This window comes from Cervus elaphus, chromosome 7 (assembly GCF_910594005.1).
Source record: "Cervus elaphus chromosome 7, mCerEla1.1, whole genome shotgun sequence".
Lineage (NCBI taxonomy): Eukaryota > Metazoa > Chordata > Mammalia > Artiodactyla > Cervidae > Cervus > Cervus elaphus.
In genome coordinates, this window is record NC_057821.1 from 48,826,937 (window position 1) to 48,846,333 (window position 19,397).

The 19,397-nt window shown below is 42.1% G+C and overlaps 1 protein-coding gene across 1 annotated transcript in view; it reads left to right on the forward strand.

The window, feature by feature from the left end:
* Nucleotides 1-19,397, forward strand: part of F13A1 (coagulation factor XIII A chain) — a 139,890-nt gene that overhangs the window by 31,509 nt on the left and 88,984 nt on the right. The window contains exon 4 of the mRNA XM_043908603.1: nucleotides 13,825-14,076. Coding sequence (XP_043764538.1) covers nucleotides 13,825-14,076 — 252 coding nt within the window. The remainder of the gene's footprint in view (nucleotides 1-13,824; nucleotides 14,077-19,397) is intronic.

Below are 19,397 nucleotides of genomic sequence, written 5' to 3' on the forward strand. Positions count from 1 at the left end.
TCCCCCACAGGCTAAGACAGACCTCAGAGAATGAGGATCTTTGGGGCCTGATGCTTCCTGCCGTCAAGCGGCTAGAGGAAGTGTGTGCAGCACGTCATGCTGCGGTGTGACCTGGGGAGAAACACGCGTGCAGGCCTCTGTGGGAAAGCAGTCGTTCGCACAGTGCTCTCAGCTCTTCCAGTGAAGGCACCATGCTTTCCATCTGGACTTGCAAGAACTACTGTTATATTTCCTTGACCGGGAAAATAGGAAGACAAACTAGCTTTCCCTCTCAACCCCGTAACCTGCTCCCAAAGGGACAAGCCATGTTTAAGGTCCAACATCTCAAAGTTAGGTTGATGTATATGCACAGAGTAGACAAGAGCCCCTGATATTCTGAAGCAATTAACAAGACAAAAACATCCCTTCTCTGACTAAAATGATGGCAGGGAAGCAGTGGAGAGACAGCTAGGGTGGCATTTTCCATCAAACAACTTTTTTTTTATTTGTGCAGCATATTTCCAAGTGATAGAAAGTGACATACTGTCTCCCTTACTTCCTTTCCATCATCTCAATCTTTTCTAACTCTCATATTTGTGAAACAAATTGCTTTAAACATGTCAAAGACACTTGAGTGGAGTGTTAGCCAAATTTTAAAAATAAAGATGATTCACAAAGACAGCATTTGTGTTTATAACCATCATGGTAAAATTTCAAGAAAGAAATCACAGTCCTGATCATTTAGGGCACAACATAAGGTAGTCATCTTCGGAGGTTAGAAGGAAGTCTCTTTCTGGTCTGCCTCATTTCCCTAGATGTTTACGGCACAGGGAACCTGGCCTTGGGGGAGCACAGGTGCCCCTGCTTCAGGGATTCACTAAGTAGTCACCGCCATATTGATTTCTTCAAACTTGGATTCCGTTTGCCTTACTGTGCAAGGAGTTGAGTTCCTCGACATTTTGCTCCGTATCGGTCCTATATTCTCTTGCACCTGTTGCTTCTTGAAAGGTCAAGTCATATCTTGCCCCTTGTAGAGACAGGAGGTTGCCTAGTGCAAGGCACCAAGGAGGCCTCCCTTTAGCACACACTTTTGAAGAGTTGATACCGGTCTTCCAAAGACAGAAGCTCAAAAAGCACTGCTCATCTTAAGAAATTTAAAGATCTACATCAGTGATGTTTTCTTTTTTTTTTTTTTCAAAGGGGAAACTAAGCTGTAATATAAAATAAAAATTTTTTTAAAGCCAAAAATAAAAAATTTTAAAAAGGAGAATGGATATATACAAGATAATTGTACAAATGATGGCCACCCATGTTGTCCTGTTGTTTGCTAGTTAATTTTTTTATTATTATTATTTTAAAGAAACTCTGTTTTACAGAAAATTTACCAAAGTGATACAGAAAATTTCTGTTTTTCTTCTAGAACCACTTAAGAGTTTTCAACCCAATGTTTCTTCATCACTGAATTCTTTGAATACTTCAATGTGTATTTCTTATGGGCAAAGACATTCTCCTGTATAACCACCAAAATCAAGACATTATAATTGATGTGTTGTGATCATCTAATCTTCAGACCCCACTTGGGTGTCACCAGTTGTCCCAATAACATCCTTTACAGCAAGAGGATCCAGTCCAAAACATGTGTTGCATTTTGTTGTCATGTCTTATCTCTAGTTTTCTTCAATTTGGAACACTTCTATAGTCTTTGTTGACTTCAGTTCCTTGACACCTTTGAAGACTGTAATGCATTAATTTTGTTCAGCTACTCCCAGTTTGGGTCTGTTTGCCTGATGTTTCCTTGTGATTGCAGTCAGGTTATGTGTCTTGGGCAGTAATGTCACAGAAGTGGTGCTATGTTCTTCTTGGTGAATCCTACCCAGTTGCACGTAATATTTTGTAGATCTCCTTACTGTCCCAGGGACAGAGGTGCCTGGTGGACTGCTGTCTATGTGGTCACAAAGAGTCAGACACACCTGAGTGACTGAGCGTGCACACACACAAGCAAGCACTGTGGGAACTTCGCTTGCGAACACTACATTTTATGACGCTTCTCCGTGTAATCAACGATCAGTTCATAAAGCAACTACAAACATCTATTGTAAGCAAATGAGCATCCACACGTAAATACATGCATGAACTAATAAAATACAACATGCATGGCACTCTTCCATCCTTTAAGTTCTTTCTTTGTTGTTATGTCTTTAATAAAATCATCCTTGGCTCCACTAGCAATCCACTGCTCTTGATTTATTAATCTCACATTAGTCTTCTGACTTGAATTACAGTCTCAACTTGGATATTTGGTTATGAACTGAGGACAGAAAGTATATCATATGCATCTTATATACTCACCCTCGTCACCATCAAGTTAAGTGACATGACTTTGCTTATACTAAGAATTAGTAAATATCTGTTTAAATAAGTGTTCATTGAGCATGTATTGTCGATATCCTCCTGCAGACTAATACCAATAATAAGACTGCCTCTTATTTCTTAGAAGCTTTCCATGTTGATTTTTGCTCTACCAACAATTGGAGATGTGACATCATTTAACACTTCTTGCTATGTATCACATTCATATTTGCATTCCAAAGACAGGCACATTTTTTTTTTTTTAGAATTACCAATGATTTGTTCTTATTCCTGTTATTGTTGCCATTAAATTATTAACAAGAACCGACTGTTTTAGTGAAAATTTTATCAGAGTTCTGTTTGGCTTTTCAGCTAAACTTTTGATCTTGTCTTTGTTGGCTAATGACATTGCTTCTTAAATCTGCTAAGACCCATAAGCCTCAGGCTGCCTCCGTGATGGATATAGTGCAGACAAACAGATCTTTAGCTTCACAGAACTGGGATTTGCCAAGGAGATTCGGTTCCTATCAGAGAGGCTTTGTTATGGCTTGCTTCCTGAAGCTGACTGAGAGACAGATAAGCACCATGCATCTGGTCAGTGATTCTTACTTTCACTCCAAAGTGTGTTTCCCACCACAACCCACCTCCAAACCTTCCTTGGGCTTCCAGAGCCCAGCTTGAGGATGGCAGAGCCAGAGAGATGAGCTGATATTGTTCCATAATAGTTGGAGTGAGGGGCGACTCTGGAGCATCTTTAGCTGCTTCCTTCTCTGAGTTCAGGGCTTCCCTGGTGGCTCAGTTGGTAAAGAAACTGCCTGCAATACAGGTGACCCAGGTTCGATCCCTGGGTTGAGAAGATCCCCTGGAGAAGGAAATGCCAACCCACTCTAGTTTTCTTGCCTGGGAAATCCCATGAACAGAGGAGCCTGGTGGGCTACAGTCCATGAGGTCGCAAACGTCAGATGCGACTTAAGGACTAAACCACCACCGCCACCTCTGGGTTTCTATCACAGCCAACGGCTGTAAAGATCTGTGTTATAGAAGTCCTCGCCACACCTGGTTCCTTGTGGTGGGTGATCCCAACTACAGCTTAGCATGCTGGGGGCGCATTTAAAATGTAAGCAGTTTTGTTGAAGGAATCAGTCTTATTTCACCAATAAAGAGATGATCCTATCTCCATGTTGTTGATGCTTCCTCTGAATTTTGCCCCACATCCTTTCTTCCTCTCTGTGCTGTTGGCAACACCCTAGGCCAGCGCCTGCCTTCTTATGTCTAGAGCATTACCTTGGTGGGTCATCTATGGTGTGCACTTCATAATGCTGGTCCTCATTGGGCGTGGCCTTGTTATTTTTCTGGATCACTCAAAGAGCCTTGCCCAGTGCTGGTTTCATGTATATTTCACAGAATTACACCCTACTCCAAAAATAGTTTAAGAATCTTAGTAAGGATTGAAAGTGGAATGAGGTAGATAAGACATCTTAAAGAATATAACTATCAAGAAATTACCAAAGATTCATTAAGCTTGCTATGTTCCAAGATGATACAAGTCACCAGATGTACAAAGTTAGAACAAAAGTCAATTCCTGTCCTCAAGAATCTTCCCCTTGCTTCTCTGGTTTGCTGGACAGGTAAGCCTGGCATGCTGCAGTCCATGGGGTCTCAAAGAGTCAGACAGGACTGAGCGACTGAACTGAACTGAACTGACAGCCAGAGAATTAGCACTGCCAGGAAGCTTTCTTCCTTTAGGAAACATCCAAATAAATAAATACAGATAGGTAAATACGGATAGGTAAATTTTATATATATATACATGTATGTATGTGAGAGTTGGACCATAAAGAAGGCTGAGCGCTGAAGAATTGATGCTTTCAAACTGTGGAGAGTCCCTTGAACAGCAAGGAAATCAAACCAGTCAATCCTAAAGAAATCACTCCTGAATATTCATTGGAAGGACTGATGCTGAAGCTGAAACTCCAATACTTTGGTCACCTGATGCGAAGATCTGACTCATTGGAAAAGACCCTGATGCTGGGAAAGATTGAGGGCGGGAGCAGAAAGGGGCGACAGAGATGGTTGGATGGCATCACTGACAATGGACGTGAGTTTGAGTAAGCTCTGGGAACTGGTGAAAGACAGGGAAGCCTGGTGTGCTGCAGACCATGGGTTGCAAAGAGCCAGACACGACTAAGCAACTAAATAACAACATATATGTGTGTATATACACTCACACACACATCCCACTGGCAAGGTATTAAATAGAAAGCGCAGGTTCCAAGGTCCTTAATGAATGAATCTCTGTTGAACATTTGTGTTGCCCTCGTGTTAAGTGTCATCATCCAAGATTATTTTTTTTTGCCATTTTTGATTGTTTCTTTTCTGGTGCTGTTGCTTTGTCTTTGTAGTTAGTAACCTGGTGTTTCTAAAAGTTATTCAGGGACTTATTCGGCCTTGTCCCCATGCATTCCCATTCCACTCTAAGACCGCTGACACAAGGCTTGCCTCCCTTTCCCAGGCTGCTGTGTTCACGCCTCCAGCCTTGCCACATGCATCATGCTGTCATGGTAATACTTCCAGGGCCCATTTGGAAAGAGATGGATTATTTTGAACATGAAAGGTGTTTCTTGGGAATAAACAAATGAATCAAATGGAAAAATGAATTAACATCATGAAATTTACCTTCCCAGCTGGAGATATGATATATGCATGAGTTCCTTAGAGACAATCCTCTTATAAGAATTCACTATTAAAAAAGTCTGCAGTGATGTGGAGTCAGAGCTCAGCCTGAAATGTATTTATACATGAATGGAAAACACCCCTTGAAGGACAAAGTTTAGAACTATGAATGTTCGTTTCTTGTGAGGGACGCATGGAATTGACAACTGGTTGCCACAGGCATCTCGTTCCAGGCCTTCTAAAGCCTGTGTGATGTCCTTAATGGGACTTGGTATCTGCAAAATACTCAGTTCTGTCCAGTGACATTTACTGGACACTTACTCAGTCCAAGGCACTGGGATATTCTATGGAGTTATAAAGGCAATAAAATAACATCTTCAGCTCAGTTTAATAAGAAAAATAGGCATTTAAGTTCATAAGGAGGAAAGGTTTTATTTGGGGTTTCCTGGTGATTAATTAAAACTCTCATAATCAGATGTGTTATTATTAAGTACAGCTCAGAAAGAACCATCAGCCGCGGCCACTTGACTTACAGATGATGTGTCCAAGAGATGAGAACAGGGGTGCCCTGAGGCTCATGATTCTTCATTTCAGAGCACCAGGGGGAGTGACTGACGCGTGCCTACTTCAATTACAGGTACAGCCTCCTCCTCCCTGCTGTTCCTCCCAGGCTGTAGGTCAGAGTGAGGCGAAGTCAGAATAATTATATTAGCAACCTCATTCAACTACACCAACCATGCTGTAGGTGAATTAGTGGGCTTCCTCAACTACCTGGGACTCATCACCACATAGGATGTTGTATTTAAATGTAAATATATTCCAAGCCATTCACTTTCTAAAACATTAATTTTTTTAATGCAGCAGATTCCTCTGTGGAGCATTACCTATGCAGGGCTTTGCATGCAGGGTGTTCCCAGATCTATAAAATGAATGACTGAGACAAATTCTCCCCCAAAGTCAAAGAGGGCTGAGTTTGAGCTGGGGGTGGATTTCTCTTGCCCACCATGTGGATGACACGAAAATGAAGAGGCCATGCAACGAGCTCAGGCCCTTTGAGCCAAAGTTGGTAAAGAACAAAATCATAAAGGAATAAAATATTCTCATCCTCTTCCTCCTGGTTCCAAGCAGTGAGGTGTTAAGGCAGGTGTGTGTCTCTGTATTCACACCTATATGCTACACGTAAAGAGAGAGTCAGGTTATATGTAAAGAAGGCATGGGGACATGTGAATACAGGCATTTTGCCTTACAAGTAGTATTTGTGTGGCCTCAAAAATGATTTACAGATGAAAACAAACGTTTAAACTAAGACCATATGTTAATTTCTAGACCACTTGAGAATTTGACACCAATTTTAGTTAAGTGTGAAAGAATGCAATTGGTAATTATATTTTTTCATGGTTAATAAGTGGTTCAATTTTAAAGACTATGTTATTAAAAACAAAATGAGAATCCTTTCTGGAATATTATATTTCCTGCTTCTACTTTTCTTGCTTAGATTCTTTTTTAACACAAAAGTTACACGAATTTGTAAAAACAAAACATTTATCCAGGCATCATTCACTTTTAGCAAATGTGTGCATGGTGGTCACCTCTGGAGGGCCGAATTTCGCGTCCAGATTTGGCCGAGGGTGGCTGGTGGGCGGTCGGATGTTGACGGATGGCCGCTCAGGAGCGTGGGCTGATTGTGGTCTCAGACGTGCTGCTCCTGGAGGTGAGAGGCCATTTAGCGAAATGAAATACTACTCTGTCACAACTTCCTCGCGCGCGGTTCAATCATGGAAAATTCCTCCCCAGCGCTGTCATTGAAATCATTACACTCAGAATTAAACATGGTGTAAGGGAGCAGCCGACAAGACCCTGCGGTACTATCGACAAGCCAGGTCTTACATGAATAATCAGCTTTTGCATGCAGTGCATGTGAAAAGGCCTGCAAATCAGGGTTCTCTCTTCTCCCTTTGGAATGAATGGAATCGCTCCCTGTTCCCATTTGTCTCCAAATGCTGGTCTGGTGCCACCCAGCTCGACCCAAGGAGCAGAGCTCCTTTCTCCCTTTTGCCACTGACGTCCCCTTAGAAACCTTACAAATCCACGTCTGCTGCAGCCCAGAGACCCTTTCTGGAAGCCCCCATCTACCAGGTCTTCTTTCTTGCCACCAGTCACTAAGCCCTTGGATTCACACTTCCGCCTCACATCCCTGCAGTCCACCACTGCACGTCCCCAGCTGTCCTTCCGCCTCCAGTCCCTTCAAACCTTCCCGTTTTACTCTTCTCCTGGCTTCCTTCATCTTTGTAATCCCTCCAGCACCCTCCCCACCACCTCCACAGAAGCAGCGACCTGCAGAGAGAAGAGAATGGACTTCCCAGCCCAAAGATCTCAGTCCACGCCCTGTGTCCATCTCTGCCTGGTGATACAAAGGTCTTGTGCATGATAATCTCATGGAACCTCAGTTGCCCATCTGTAAAAATTTCCTCATAGGGACCCCAGGAAATAAAGTTTCATTCCTATCACATTATTTCCATCTCTATGTGAAGTGCCTTGGCAACACTAAACACCTTTCACAAAAATGAAATTGAATATTTTAGCTGAGTCCAGTGAAACCAATAAAAAGTTATAACCAACTTCCTATGTCTTCAACACTCTCTGAGACTGAGGAATTTAACTGGGAGGTTTTAAGGCAATGAAATGTTGACCCAATCACAGTGTAGATGTTTGTTCCTGGTTTGGTAACATATTTCTTTTTGAAGGGAAAACAAGGTGATGGTATTTTCTTCTTAGCCCCAAGTCTTAGACACTGGTGGCGCTTTAGTTGCTAAGTCGTGTCCAACTCTTATGACCTCCTGGACCATAGCCTGCTAGGTTCCTCTGTCCGTGGGATTTCCCAGGCAAGAATACTGGAGTGAGTTGCCATTTCCTTCTCCAGGGGATTCTTCCAGACCTGGGATCAGAGCTGTGTCTCCAGTATCGGCAGGCAGATGCTTTGCCACTGACCAACCACAGAAACCCCTTGATACAATAAAACACGAAATTCTCAGGCAGAGGTTGTCAAATTTTTACTGCAAGGATTCTGGGTTCAAATCTCAACCGCGGTTCTCATTGCATCACCCTGGTCAAGTTGCTTCATCTTCTTGTGTGTTCGTTTCCTGATCTGTCACAGTAGGATGATGACAATGCTGTTGTCCTGGGACAACAAGAGGAGCATCCTACGCAGCACGTTCATGGCTTGTCCGTCGCCTGTAAGCTCAGTGAGGACAGGAGTCTGCTTTGCTGACTCTTGTGTCTAGCGCTTAATGATGCTATTCATGCCTAGCACAGAGTGGGCAGGACCGTTGCAGGAAAAAAAGACCTCCCGACAAACTAGTCTTTAGGTTAAATCATGACTAGGTTCAAAGCCAGCGTGAACAAACAGGGCTGTCCGTTTCCTTTACGTTTTTTTAATGACCTGACTTTGCTAGGTAAGAGTTAGTAGGAGTCCTTGCGATTATAACTTGAAGTATAATAATGGAAACGAGTGATCGTTGGTATTTCAGTGCTCCTGACCAGAGTGGGTGTTAGTACAGAGATGCCGCTGGAGCTCCCAGCACGTAGCTTTACATTGCTGCTGTTCTTTAGTCGCTAAGTAGTGTCTGACTCTTTGTGACCCCATGGACTGTAGCCCACCAGGTTCCTCTGTTCATGGGGTTTTCCAGGCAGCAATCCTGGAGTGGGTTGCCATTTCCTTCTCCAGGGGATCTTCTCCTGCCTCGGCAGGCAGAGTCTTTACTGCTGGGCCCCCTGGGAAGCCCACAGCTTTACGTACACTCTCGCAGTTTTTTTTTTGCTGTTCTTAAAGGAGGCTGCTTATATAATTCATTTGAAAATGCCTTTCATCCTTTTTTTTTTTTAATCTAAGTCTCTCATCATGACATAGATTTTCTCTCCGAAAGTTTATTTTTACCAAACTTGTGTCATATTTAATGCTTGTATTCTAAATCCAAGTCAGTCTTTAGTGGCAACAGCTGCCGGGAGTCACTGGAATAAATGAAATATGGTCCTGTTTAGCTGGCAAGATTGCATTCGATGTTCATACTCCAGCACCAACGGGCTCTCGAAGAGCAACAGAGAAAGGGCAACCTATTCCCCGGGGCTGAGCTTGTCAGAGAGGAGCATATGCAGGAAGGATGGGGACATTTGGGACAAACTGCTTTTACAGATGGGTCATGTCCAGGCTTCCCAGACGCTGAGCCCATGTATTCCCAAGAATACCACCTAGACAACTGTCATACCTTGGCAGAAAACCGGTTTCAAACTTTATTGGATTTGTGATAATATTTATTCAGGGTGTTGATAAATGGATACTCCTACAACAGCAAAGCACCAAGGTTCTAATCTTTCTCCCAGGCTTGTGCTGCATGCATTTATTTACATTAAGATTAAGCATCTCACCGAATTACACGGTGGCAACTTATGCAGCCACCTCCTTAGAGAGCTCTGTCTGCAACAATACACCTACCAAAGCATCCTTTAAAGATCCCAGTAATTGGAGAAGCCAAAAAGAAGCATTGTTTTAATTTGTTTTCATGTAGAATTCCCTACATGGTTTATGTAAAACAATAGAAGTACGTTTCCAGTAAGTTTCTTCGGCTTACCATCAAAATAATTTTCAGACATATTAGTCTGATTTGTAATTTTCTCCATGTCTAGAATTGAATGTCTGATGCATTTTGGTGTTTGTAAATGAAACATTTGCTCCAGTTTAAAATACCTAGGGATTTGACTGTTCGGTAAACCAGACTATACACTGAACTGGAAACTAAAGAGTTAAAGAATGTTGTGAGGTTCAATACACTGCAAAGACTGTTTTTCCAGGAACCCATCGGTAAAATTTAGTTTTGATGTTGATCATGAAGTAGGAATTTAGCCAAAAATGGCAACAATAAAGAGAAAAAAGATTTGCTCTGAGATAGCTTATACATAAAGTTTGATGAGCCTGGACATATGGTACAATGCTCTGATGTTTAATTTTCTATTGAAATAATAGCTAAAAATTTGTTGTATATGAGAAATTATGTGCAAAGCATCTTATATGTATTATTTTATTTCACCATTGAGTAGTATTATTATTCTCATTTAATGACAGAGGAAAAGAGGAAAATAGAGATTTGTAAAGGCCATGTAATTTATTGTGATTATTTTATTTTTTAATTGGAGGATAATTGCTTTACAGGGCTGTGTTAGTTTCTGCCATACAACACAAATTGGACATATATATATATATATATATATATATATATATATATATATATCAGTTCAGTTCAGTGTACAGTCCTGCCTGACTCTTTGCAACTCCATGGACTGCAGCACACCAGGCCTCCCTGTCCATCACCAACTGCCAGAGATTGCTGAAACCCATGTCCATCGAGTCAGTGATGCCATCCAACGATCTCATCCTCTGTCCATCCCTCCTCTTCCTGCCTTTAATCTTTCCCAGAATCAGGATCTTTTCTAAGGAGTCAGTTCTTTGCATCAGGTGGCTAAAGTGTTGAAGCTTTAGTGTCAATCCTTCCAATGAATATTCAGGACTGATTTCCTTTAGGATGGACTGGTTTGATCTCCTTGAGGTCCAAGGGACTCTCAAGAGTCTTCTCCAGCATCACAGCTCAAAAGCATCAATTCTTTGGTGCTCAGCTTTCTTTACAGGCCAACTCTCACATCCATACATGACTACTGGAAAAACAGTAGCCTTGACTAGATGCACCTTGGTCAGCAAAGTAATGTCTCTGCTTTTTAATATGCTATCTAGGTTGGTCATAGCTTTTCTTCCAAGGAGCAAGTGTCTTTTAATTTCATGGCTGCAGTCACCATCTGCAGTGATTTTGGATCCCCCAAAATAAAGTCTGTTACTGTTTCCATTGTTTCCCCATCTATTTCCCATGAAGCGATGGGACCAGATGCCATGATCTTAGTTTTCTGGATGTTGCATTTTAAGCCAGCCTTTTCACTCTCCTCTTTCACTTTCATCAAGAGGCTCTTTAGTTCCTCTTTGCTTTCTGCCATAAGGGTGGTATCATCTGCATATCTGAGGTTATTGATATTTCTCCTGGCAATCTTGATTCCAGCTTGTGCTTCATCCAGCCTGGCATTTCACATGACCTGCTCTGCATATAAGTTAAATGAGCAAGGTGACAATATACAGCCTTGTCATACTCCTTTCCCAATTTGGAACCAGTGTGTTGTTCCATGTCCGGTTCTAACGTTGCTTCTTGACCTGCATACAGATTTCTCAGCAGGCAGATAAGGTGGTCTGGTTATCCCATCTCTTTAAGAATTTTCCACAGTTTGCTGTGATCCACACAGTCAAAGGCTTTGGCGTAGTCAATAAAGCAGAAGTAGATGTCTTTCTGGAATTCTCTTGCTTTTTCTGTGATCCAGCAGATGTTGGCAGTTTGATCTCTGGTTCCTCTGCCTTTTCTAAATCCTGCTTGAACATCTGAGGTTCTCAGTTCACGTATTGTTGAAGCCTAGCTTGGAGAATTTTGAGCATTACTTTGCTAGCGTGAGATAAGTACACTTCTGTGGTACTTTGGACATTCTTTGGCATTGCCTTTCTTTGGGATTGGAATGAAAACTGACCTTTTCCAGTCCTGTGGCCACTGCTGAGTTTTCCAAATTTGCTGGCATATTGACTGCAGCACTTTCACAACATCATCTTTTAAGATTTGAAATAGCTCAACTGGAATTCCATCACCTCCACTAGCTTTGGTCATAGTGATACTTCCTAAGGCCCAGTAGACATCGCATTCCAGGCTCTAGGTGAGTGATCACACCATTGTGGTTATTTGGGTCATGAAGATCTTTTTTTGTATAGTTCTTCTGTGTATTCTTGCCACCTCTTCTTAATATCTTCTGCTTCTGTTATGTCTATACCATTTCTGTCCTTTATTGTATCCATCTGTGCATGAAACATTCCCTTGGTATGTCTAATTTTCTTGAAGATATCTCTAGTCTTTCCCATTCTATTGTTTTCCTCTATTGTTTTCTTCTATTTCTCTGCATTGATCACTGAGGAAGGCTTTCTTATCTCTCCTTGCTATTCTTTGGAACTCTGCATTCAAGTGGGTATATCTTTCCTTTAACCCTTTGCCTTTCACTTCTCTTCTTTTCTCAGCTATTTATAAGGCCTCCTCAGACAACCATTTTGCCTTTTTGGATTTCCTTGTTTTGGGGGACAGTTTTGATCACTGCCTTCTGTACAATGACAAGAATCCAACCATAGTTCTTCAGGCACTCTGTCTATCAGATCTAATCCCTTGAATCTACTTGTCACTTCCACTGTGTAATCATAGGGATTTGATTTAGGTCATACCTGAATGGTCTAGTGGTTCCCTACTTTTTTCAATTGAAGTCTGAATTTTGCAATAAGGAGTTCATAATCTGAGACACAGTCAGCTCCCAGTCTTGTTTTTGCTGACTGTATGGAGCTTCTTCATCTTCAGCTGACAAGAACATAATCAATCTGATTTCGGTATTGACCATGTGGTGATGTCCATGTGTAGAGTCCTCTCTTGTGTTGTTGGAAGAGGGTGTTTGCTATGACCAGTGCATTCTCTATGCAAAACTCTATTAGCCTTTGCCCTGCTTCATTTTATACTCCAAGGCCAAACTTGCTTGTTACTCCAGGTATCTCTTGACTTCCTACTTTTGCATTTCAGTCCCCTATGATGAAAAGGACATCTTTTTTTTTTTTTTTTTGGTGTTAGTTCCCATGGACAGAGGAGTCTGGCGGGCTACAGCTCATGGGGTTGCAAACAGTCGGACAAGACTCGAATTCAAAAGTATATATATATATATACACATACTTTACATATGTATTTACATATATATGTATATACACACATATATATATACACACACACACACACACCTATATCTCCTCTTCCTCTTAAGCCTCCCTCCCAACCCATGCCATCACACCCTCTTTTAATTTGCCAGAGATTGCAAAGGTAATAAGTAGCATAGCCAAGATTCAAACCTAAACAATTTGCCTCTGGAGCCTGAATTCTTGCCCAAGACATAAGCCTAAATTTACTAAATACAACGTTGGCAGTAAACATGTTTCAGTTAAATACAAAATGAATTACATATGGACAACTTATAAATGGAGTTCTATTATAAGTAGTATAAACAAATAATGAAATTGCATTCAGAATGCACAAAAACACTTGCCTTATGCCCCTTATGTGTGTGAATTCACTTCAGTCGTGTCCGACTGTTTCCAGCCCCATGAACTGTAGCCCGCCAGGCTCCTCTGTCCGTGGGATTCTCTGGGCAAGACTGCTGGAGTGGACTGCCGTGTCCTCCTCCGGAGGATCTTCCCGACCCTGGGCCGGAACCTGGCTCTTTCATGTCTCCTGCCTTGGCAGGCAGCTTCTTCACCACCAGAGCCACGTGGGAAGCCCTGATGCCCCTAAAAGAGCTGTTCTAAGTCTTTAGAGAGCATAATTTCTGGTGCTGATGGCGTCACATCACCCTATAAGTTCTGTTTTGGTTTTGCATCCAGAATTAGTATTTCTTCATCTTATTTGAGTCCATTGACCAACAAACAAAATCTTTCTAAGTACTGTCATTCTTTTTTAAAAAATATAAACCAGACTAATCCGACCTTCAAAAAGTTATGAAAACTGACTGCCATCAGGCAGCAAGTTGGCAGCAAAAGTGAAATTCAAACCCAAGTTTTATCATTTCAAGTCTAATGAATTATTTCCACCTTCGGCTATTAAAGGGACAGAGTGGGAACGAAGCTAGCTTGTGAAATCTCAGCGCTGTGTTTCTTCTTTCTGCTCGTAGGTCGCTACCCCCAGGAGAATAAGGGAACCTACATTCCAGTCCCTGTGGTCTCTGAGCTGCAGAGTGGCAAGTGGGGCGCCAAAGTGATCATGAGAGAGGACAGGTCTGTCCGGCTGTCTGTCCAGTCTTCTCCAGACTGCATTGTGGGGAAGTTCCGCATGTACGTGGCTGTCTGGACCCCCTACGGGGTCATCCGCACCAGCCGAAACCCAGAAACGGACACATACATTCTCTTCAACCCTTGGTGTGAAGGTAAGGGCCTGGTATTTATTATCTCACTATGAAAATAATTCATATATTTCTAATGCATCTCTTTTTGGATCAATAGCAGAATTATTCTAGAAGACATGCTCCTTTCCTACATCCACTTTCCATGTTTTAAGGACAGAAAATGATGCAAAATTTGCTTTCATTTTATGAGGCTATAACTTGAAGTTAATGCTGCTATAAATTTATTCCAAGAAATAATTGAAGATTGCCTAGAATTGCACAACTAGTTAATTGTGAAGTGAATATGCTGATGGTATTGCTTCTGTGTATGTTATTGCTCTGTTAACAAAATGGGCTTCTTTGCCTTGACTTTCAGAATTGTTAGGATCCAGAAGATAAGACATATAAATATACTAGGTGTTAGTCACTCGATTGTATCTGATTCTTTGTGACTCTGTGGATTGTAGTCCGCCAGGCTCCTCTGTCCATGGAATTCTCCAGGCCAGAATACTGGAGTGGGCAGCCATTCCCTTCTCCAGGGGGATATGATAGAATATTATGCAGCCATAAAAAATAACATAATTTTACTACTTGCAGCAACATGGATAGACTTGGAAGGCATGCTAAATGAAATAAGTCAGAAAGAAAAAGGCAAATACTGTATGATATCACTTATATGTGGAATCTAAAAAATATTACAAACTAGTGAACATACAAAAAACAAGCAGACTCTCAGAGAACAAGCTAAGGATTACCAGTGGGGAAATGGAATAGGGAGGGGCAATATAGAGGTAGGGAATCAAGAGGTGCGAACAATTAGGTATAAAATAAGCTACAAGGACGTATTGTATAGCACAGGGAACATAGCCAATGTTTTATAGTAACTATAAATGGAGTGCAATCTTTAAGAATTATGAATCAGTATATCATATATGCACACCTGTAATTTGTATAATATTGCACAGCACCTGTGAAGGTGAAGGTGAAGTCGCTCAGTCGTGTCCGACTCTTTGTGACCCCATGGACTATATCCCAGCAGGCTCCTCCATCCATGGAATTTTCTGGGCAAGAGTACTGGAGTGGGTTGCCATTTCCTTCTCCAGGGGATCTTCCCAACTCAGGGATCTAACCCGGGTCTCCCGCGTTGCAGGCAGACGCTTTACCATCTGAGCCAAAACTATTAGGATTCATAATCTGGCTTCAAAAAAATAAAATAAAGTTGACCTTGTCTATAGTGAAACTAACTTTTATCTCCTTAATTCAAGTACAGAAAGCATAAGTCTAATGAATTCTGAAAACTTGTTTAAATGCACAGTGGGTGCAAACTTTATAAATCATAACTCTGGATGTGCAAACATGTAACTTTAATATAATACAGCTTAATCTCTGCTGCTATTTTGAGTCTTTCCTTCTGGCTGCTGCAGAAGCGTAATCTAGTTATATTCAAATAAACTTAGTCAAGTCCAAGGATTTCTCTACCAATCCAATTTAAGAACTCCATCACACACAGTATTTTTCCCTGTCCCCATCTCTGCCCTTCCTTATTTCTGCCTCCATACTTGGTGTGAGGCTGATCTTAAGTTTCAGAGGCAGATGCAAACATTGCAGTGACACTCAGGGGAGAGAGTCCACTTTAGATCTTAAGAAATAAGGTAATGAAACATATAAAAGCTGACGTAAGACCAAAGATTTCCCACATCATCCTATTCCATATACATTGCTCTCCAATATCTTCCAAAATGAGTCTGTATTAATGCTGATTTTGAACATGAGAGTTGCATTTGAGTCAGGGTGGATATGAACTTACATACAGACAATCAGTGAACAAAGTTTTCTGCTTGGGTATAACATAAATCTGGATCCTCCTGACCCTTTATTTGAGTTATCTATTCCAGTATTCGAGCTAATCCTATGCTTCCCGCCTGCCTCCCCCATCCTCTTATACCCACTAATCCTTATCTATGAGACAAGGTTCAAGGTTGATGGTAACAGCCTTGCCCAGCCTAGAGCCCAAAGCACAGTCCAACACGGGGGCTGCACAATGAACCTCACACACAACCAGATACACTGTAACTTCACAGTCAGCAGTGTTATGCTTGCATGTGCAGTAACACAGAACGTAACACACGTAATTCATAACACGGGACTCTTAGAGATGTGATCTGGCAATTATAAAGGAGATTAAAAAAGAGACCACTGCCCAAGTGGAAAAGATCACACAAGAGGAAATCAGAAGTTGTCCAAGTAAAGCCAGGTGGGCAAGATGCTGCAGATAACACACACGCACCGTGGAAGTGAAGTCCAAGGTGACTCAGGACACGGGACTGAAAACTACGCAGGCAAGTACGGCGCTGATTGATAAGGAATGTTCCGCTGTGTTGCTGGGGGCCCTTTAGCTTGCTTTGCATTCCTAGGCAATTTATCCTGCTTAATCACTAAATCATTACTGGGGATCAATAGCCATACCGCGTTACGGAGGCCAGGGGTGGATGGAGGGAGAATTATTGGTTAGCTTTTTTATTTAATTGTGCTAACCAGGCTTCAGATCCATCCCAGAAAGGAGCCCTTCTCTGGGTGCTGGAGAGACAACTGAACCCACAAAGGCAGCAGGAGAGTCGGGCGTTTAGTGTGAAGTCATCTCATTTTTCTGACCACTCAGGAATTCTGAATTGTTGAATGCATTTTCCTATTTCAGTTCAAACCTTTCCAGATTGGTCGTCTAGAATTAGTGCCAGATCGTGTACCTTGAAAGATGTCAATGTCCTCCCAGCCTATGCTTAGTCCTTGGGGCAACATTTGACAGCCCTCTTTGATAGGGCATCAGTCATTTTCATGGGGCTCGCCTTTTCTTAACCACTTGTTTCCCACCTCATTCCCCATCACTGATGCTCCCTGAATTCACCCAGACCTCATCCTAGCACAGTATCTGGTACACGCACGCTTGCTCAGTCACTTTGTCGTGTCTGACTCTTTGTAACCCTATGGACGTAGCCCACCATGCTCCGTCCCTGGGATTGTCCAGGCAAGAATGCTGGAGTGGGCTGCCATCTCCTTCTCCAGGGGATCTTGCCGACCCAGGGATCAAGCCTGCATCTCTTGTGTCTCCTGCATTGGCAGGTGTCTCAGTGGTCTGGTACATACTTAATGTTTAATAAACGCTTGCTGCGTTGATTTAATCACTCCAAGTAAATGCTCTCTAGGTGCACTGCACCCATCACCACAGATAAGCTGGCAGTAACCCCGTGCCTTACCGTTTGAAGAAAGTCAAAGTCGTGCACAGTGCGTGGGGGACGTGTGCTGTGGGTACATGTGTGTAGACCTCTCTTTTAGCATCTGATCCTAAATTAGCATCTGGTATTTCTAACATTTCCCCCAAGTGGTTGATTTCTTTCCTTGTTTCTTTATTTATTTTTTACCTTTGGCCGCACCGCACAGCATGTGGGACCTTCCTTTCCTGACCAGGGATTGAAGCTGTGCTCCCTGCATTGGCAGCTTGGACTCTCAACCACTGAACCACCAAAGAAGTCCCTCTAACTTCTTATTCACTATAACTTTTGCATTTTCCTTTAAACAAAGAAATCTATCAAATTTAGTGTAAAGAAATCAATTTCCAGTATCTGGATGCTTTTAATAGGAAGTAATTAATATGAACAAACTGTATATTATTTTGACATTCATTCTTGTACTATTTGCTTCATAATTATACGTGGTCTTTTAGACCCTTCAGTGCAGAACGAAGTGATGTACCAGGCCGGGTATTCCCGGGGTAACAATGACCGACACCCCTTCCTCTTGGAGACCGTTGAGCCCAGACCAGAATTTATACCCTCAGGCTAGAGCCATTCATTCATCAACCCACAAATAGTAATAGTATGTCTCCCACAATGCTCATGACAGCATAATTACCCATGGGTACTACAGCACTATTATTTATTCATTCACACATATTAAGGATCAATGCTGAAGTAGGCACTGGGAATATGTTAGTGAAAAAGACAATCTTCGTCCTCAAAGAGCATCTGGTGACGGTTTCACAAATGAGCTGCTAATAAACATGAATTACGACACTGAAAAGCTGGGAAAGGAGTCATGGCAGAACAAGAACATGTAATAGGGGCCCTGGCCTAGTTAGGGAGTGGGGGCGACGGGCTAGTGGATTATCTTTGCACCCTCTGCAGCCCCTAGCAGTCAGATGGTTGGCTAACTGAATTTTTAAGAAGTTTTAACAGAGCTTATGTGACAATTTGAAGCCCTTATGCATTCAGGCCTTGTATTTAACGAAATAGCATATATCTCTCTTGCAAGTGTCGGAATCAGTAGAGGCCCATTCATCCTTACAGCAAGTGAGCGTTATCTGGTGTGACATCAATCAGAAGAGAACCCAGGGAGCTCACAGTAGACATTATTTTCAATGGCACATGGATGACCCCAGATTCAAGGTCTGAAGCTGTTTCTGGAAGGAGCAAGTTTGGACGGTCTATTCCAGAATTCAGCTGCCGATTCACTTCATTTAGAATTCCTGAGCTGGGTGGTTCATTTTTTTTTTTTTAGTCATTGGAGTACAATTGCTTTACAATGTTGTGTTAGCTTCTGCCATACAACAAAGTGAATCAGCCATGAGTATACATATATCCCCTCCTTCTTCACCCTTCCTCCTACATACCTTCAGAGGATGCTCAAAGCCGGCGTCTTCCTGCATTCTGTGTTTCAGAAAGCAGGATCCTCCTCTTTCAGTCTAACATGGCACAGAGGTAAGGCTCGTGAATGTTTGCCAAACTGAATTAATAACCACCACTGCAAGAGGCAGGAAGGGGATTATCAGCTTCATATTGCAAAAGAAAAATCAGACCCTGTGGTATTACATAAAATTTTCAAGGTCATCCAGAAAATCAGGAAACAAGCTGGGGCTAAAACATGGATACCCTGATGCAGGGAAAGATTGAGGACAGGAGAAGAAGGGGGCGACAGAGGATGAGATGGTTGGGTGGCATCACCGACTCAGCAGACATGAGTCTGAAGAAACTCTGGGAGATAGTGAAGGACAGGGCAGCCTGGCATGCTACAGTCCATGGGGTCTAAAAGAGTCAGACATAACTGAGCAACTGAACAACAGGCTCTTTTATTTTCAGAACCAGAACCACTGGTGTCCTGTATTGTGGAATAAGAGAAACAGGAAGTAGATGCCAGCTGGGAAGCTTCTATGATGTTCTAATCAACACTGGAAAAGCCCACTGTTAAAAATAAATAAATAAAAATAAAACCAGGTTGATAGCTAAAAGATCAAACAAGCTTTCTTTGCAAAAAAAGAAAAAATTTAAACATCCCAACAAGGGCACAGGCTCCCTTTGAGAATATGTGCTAAG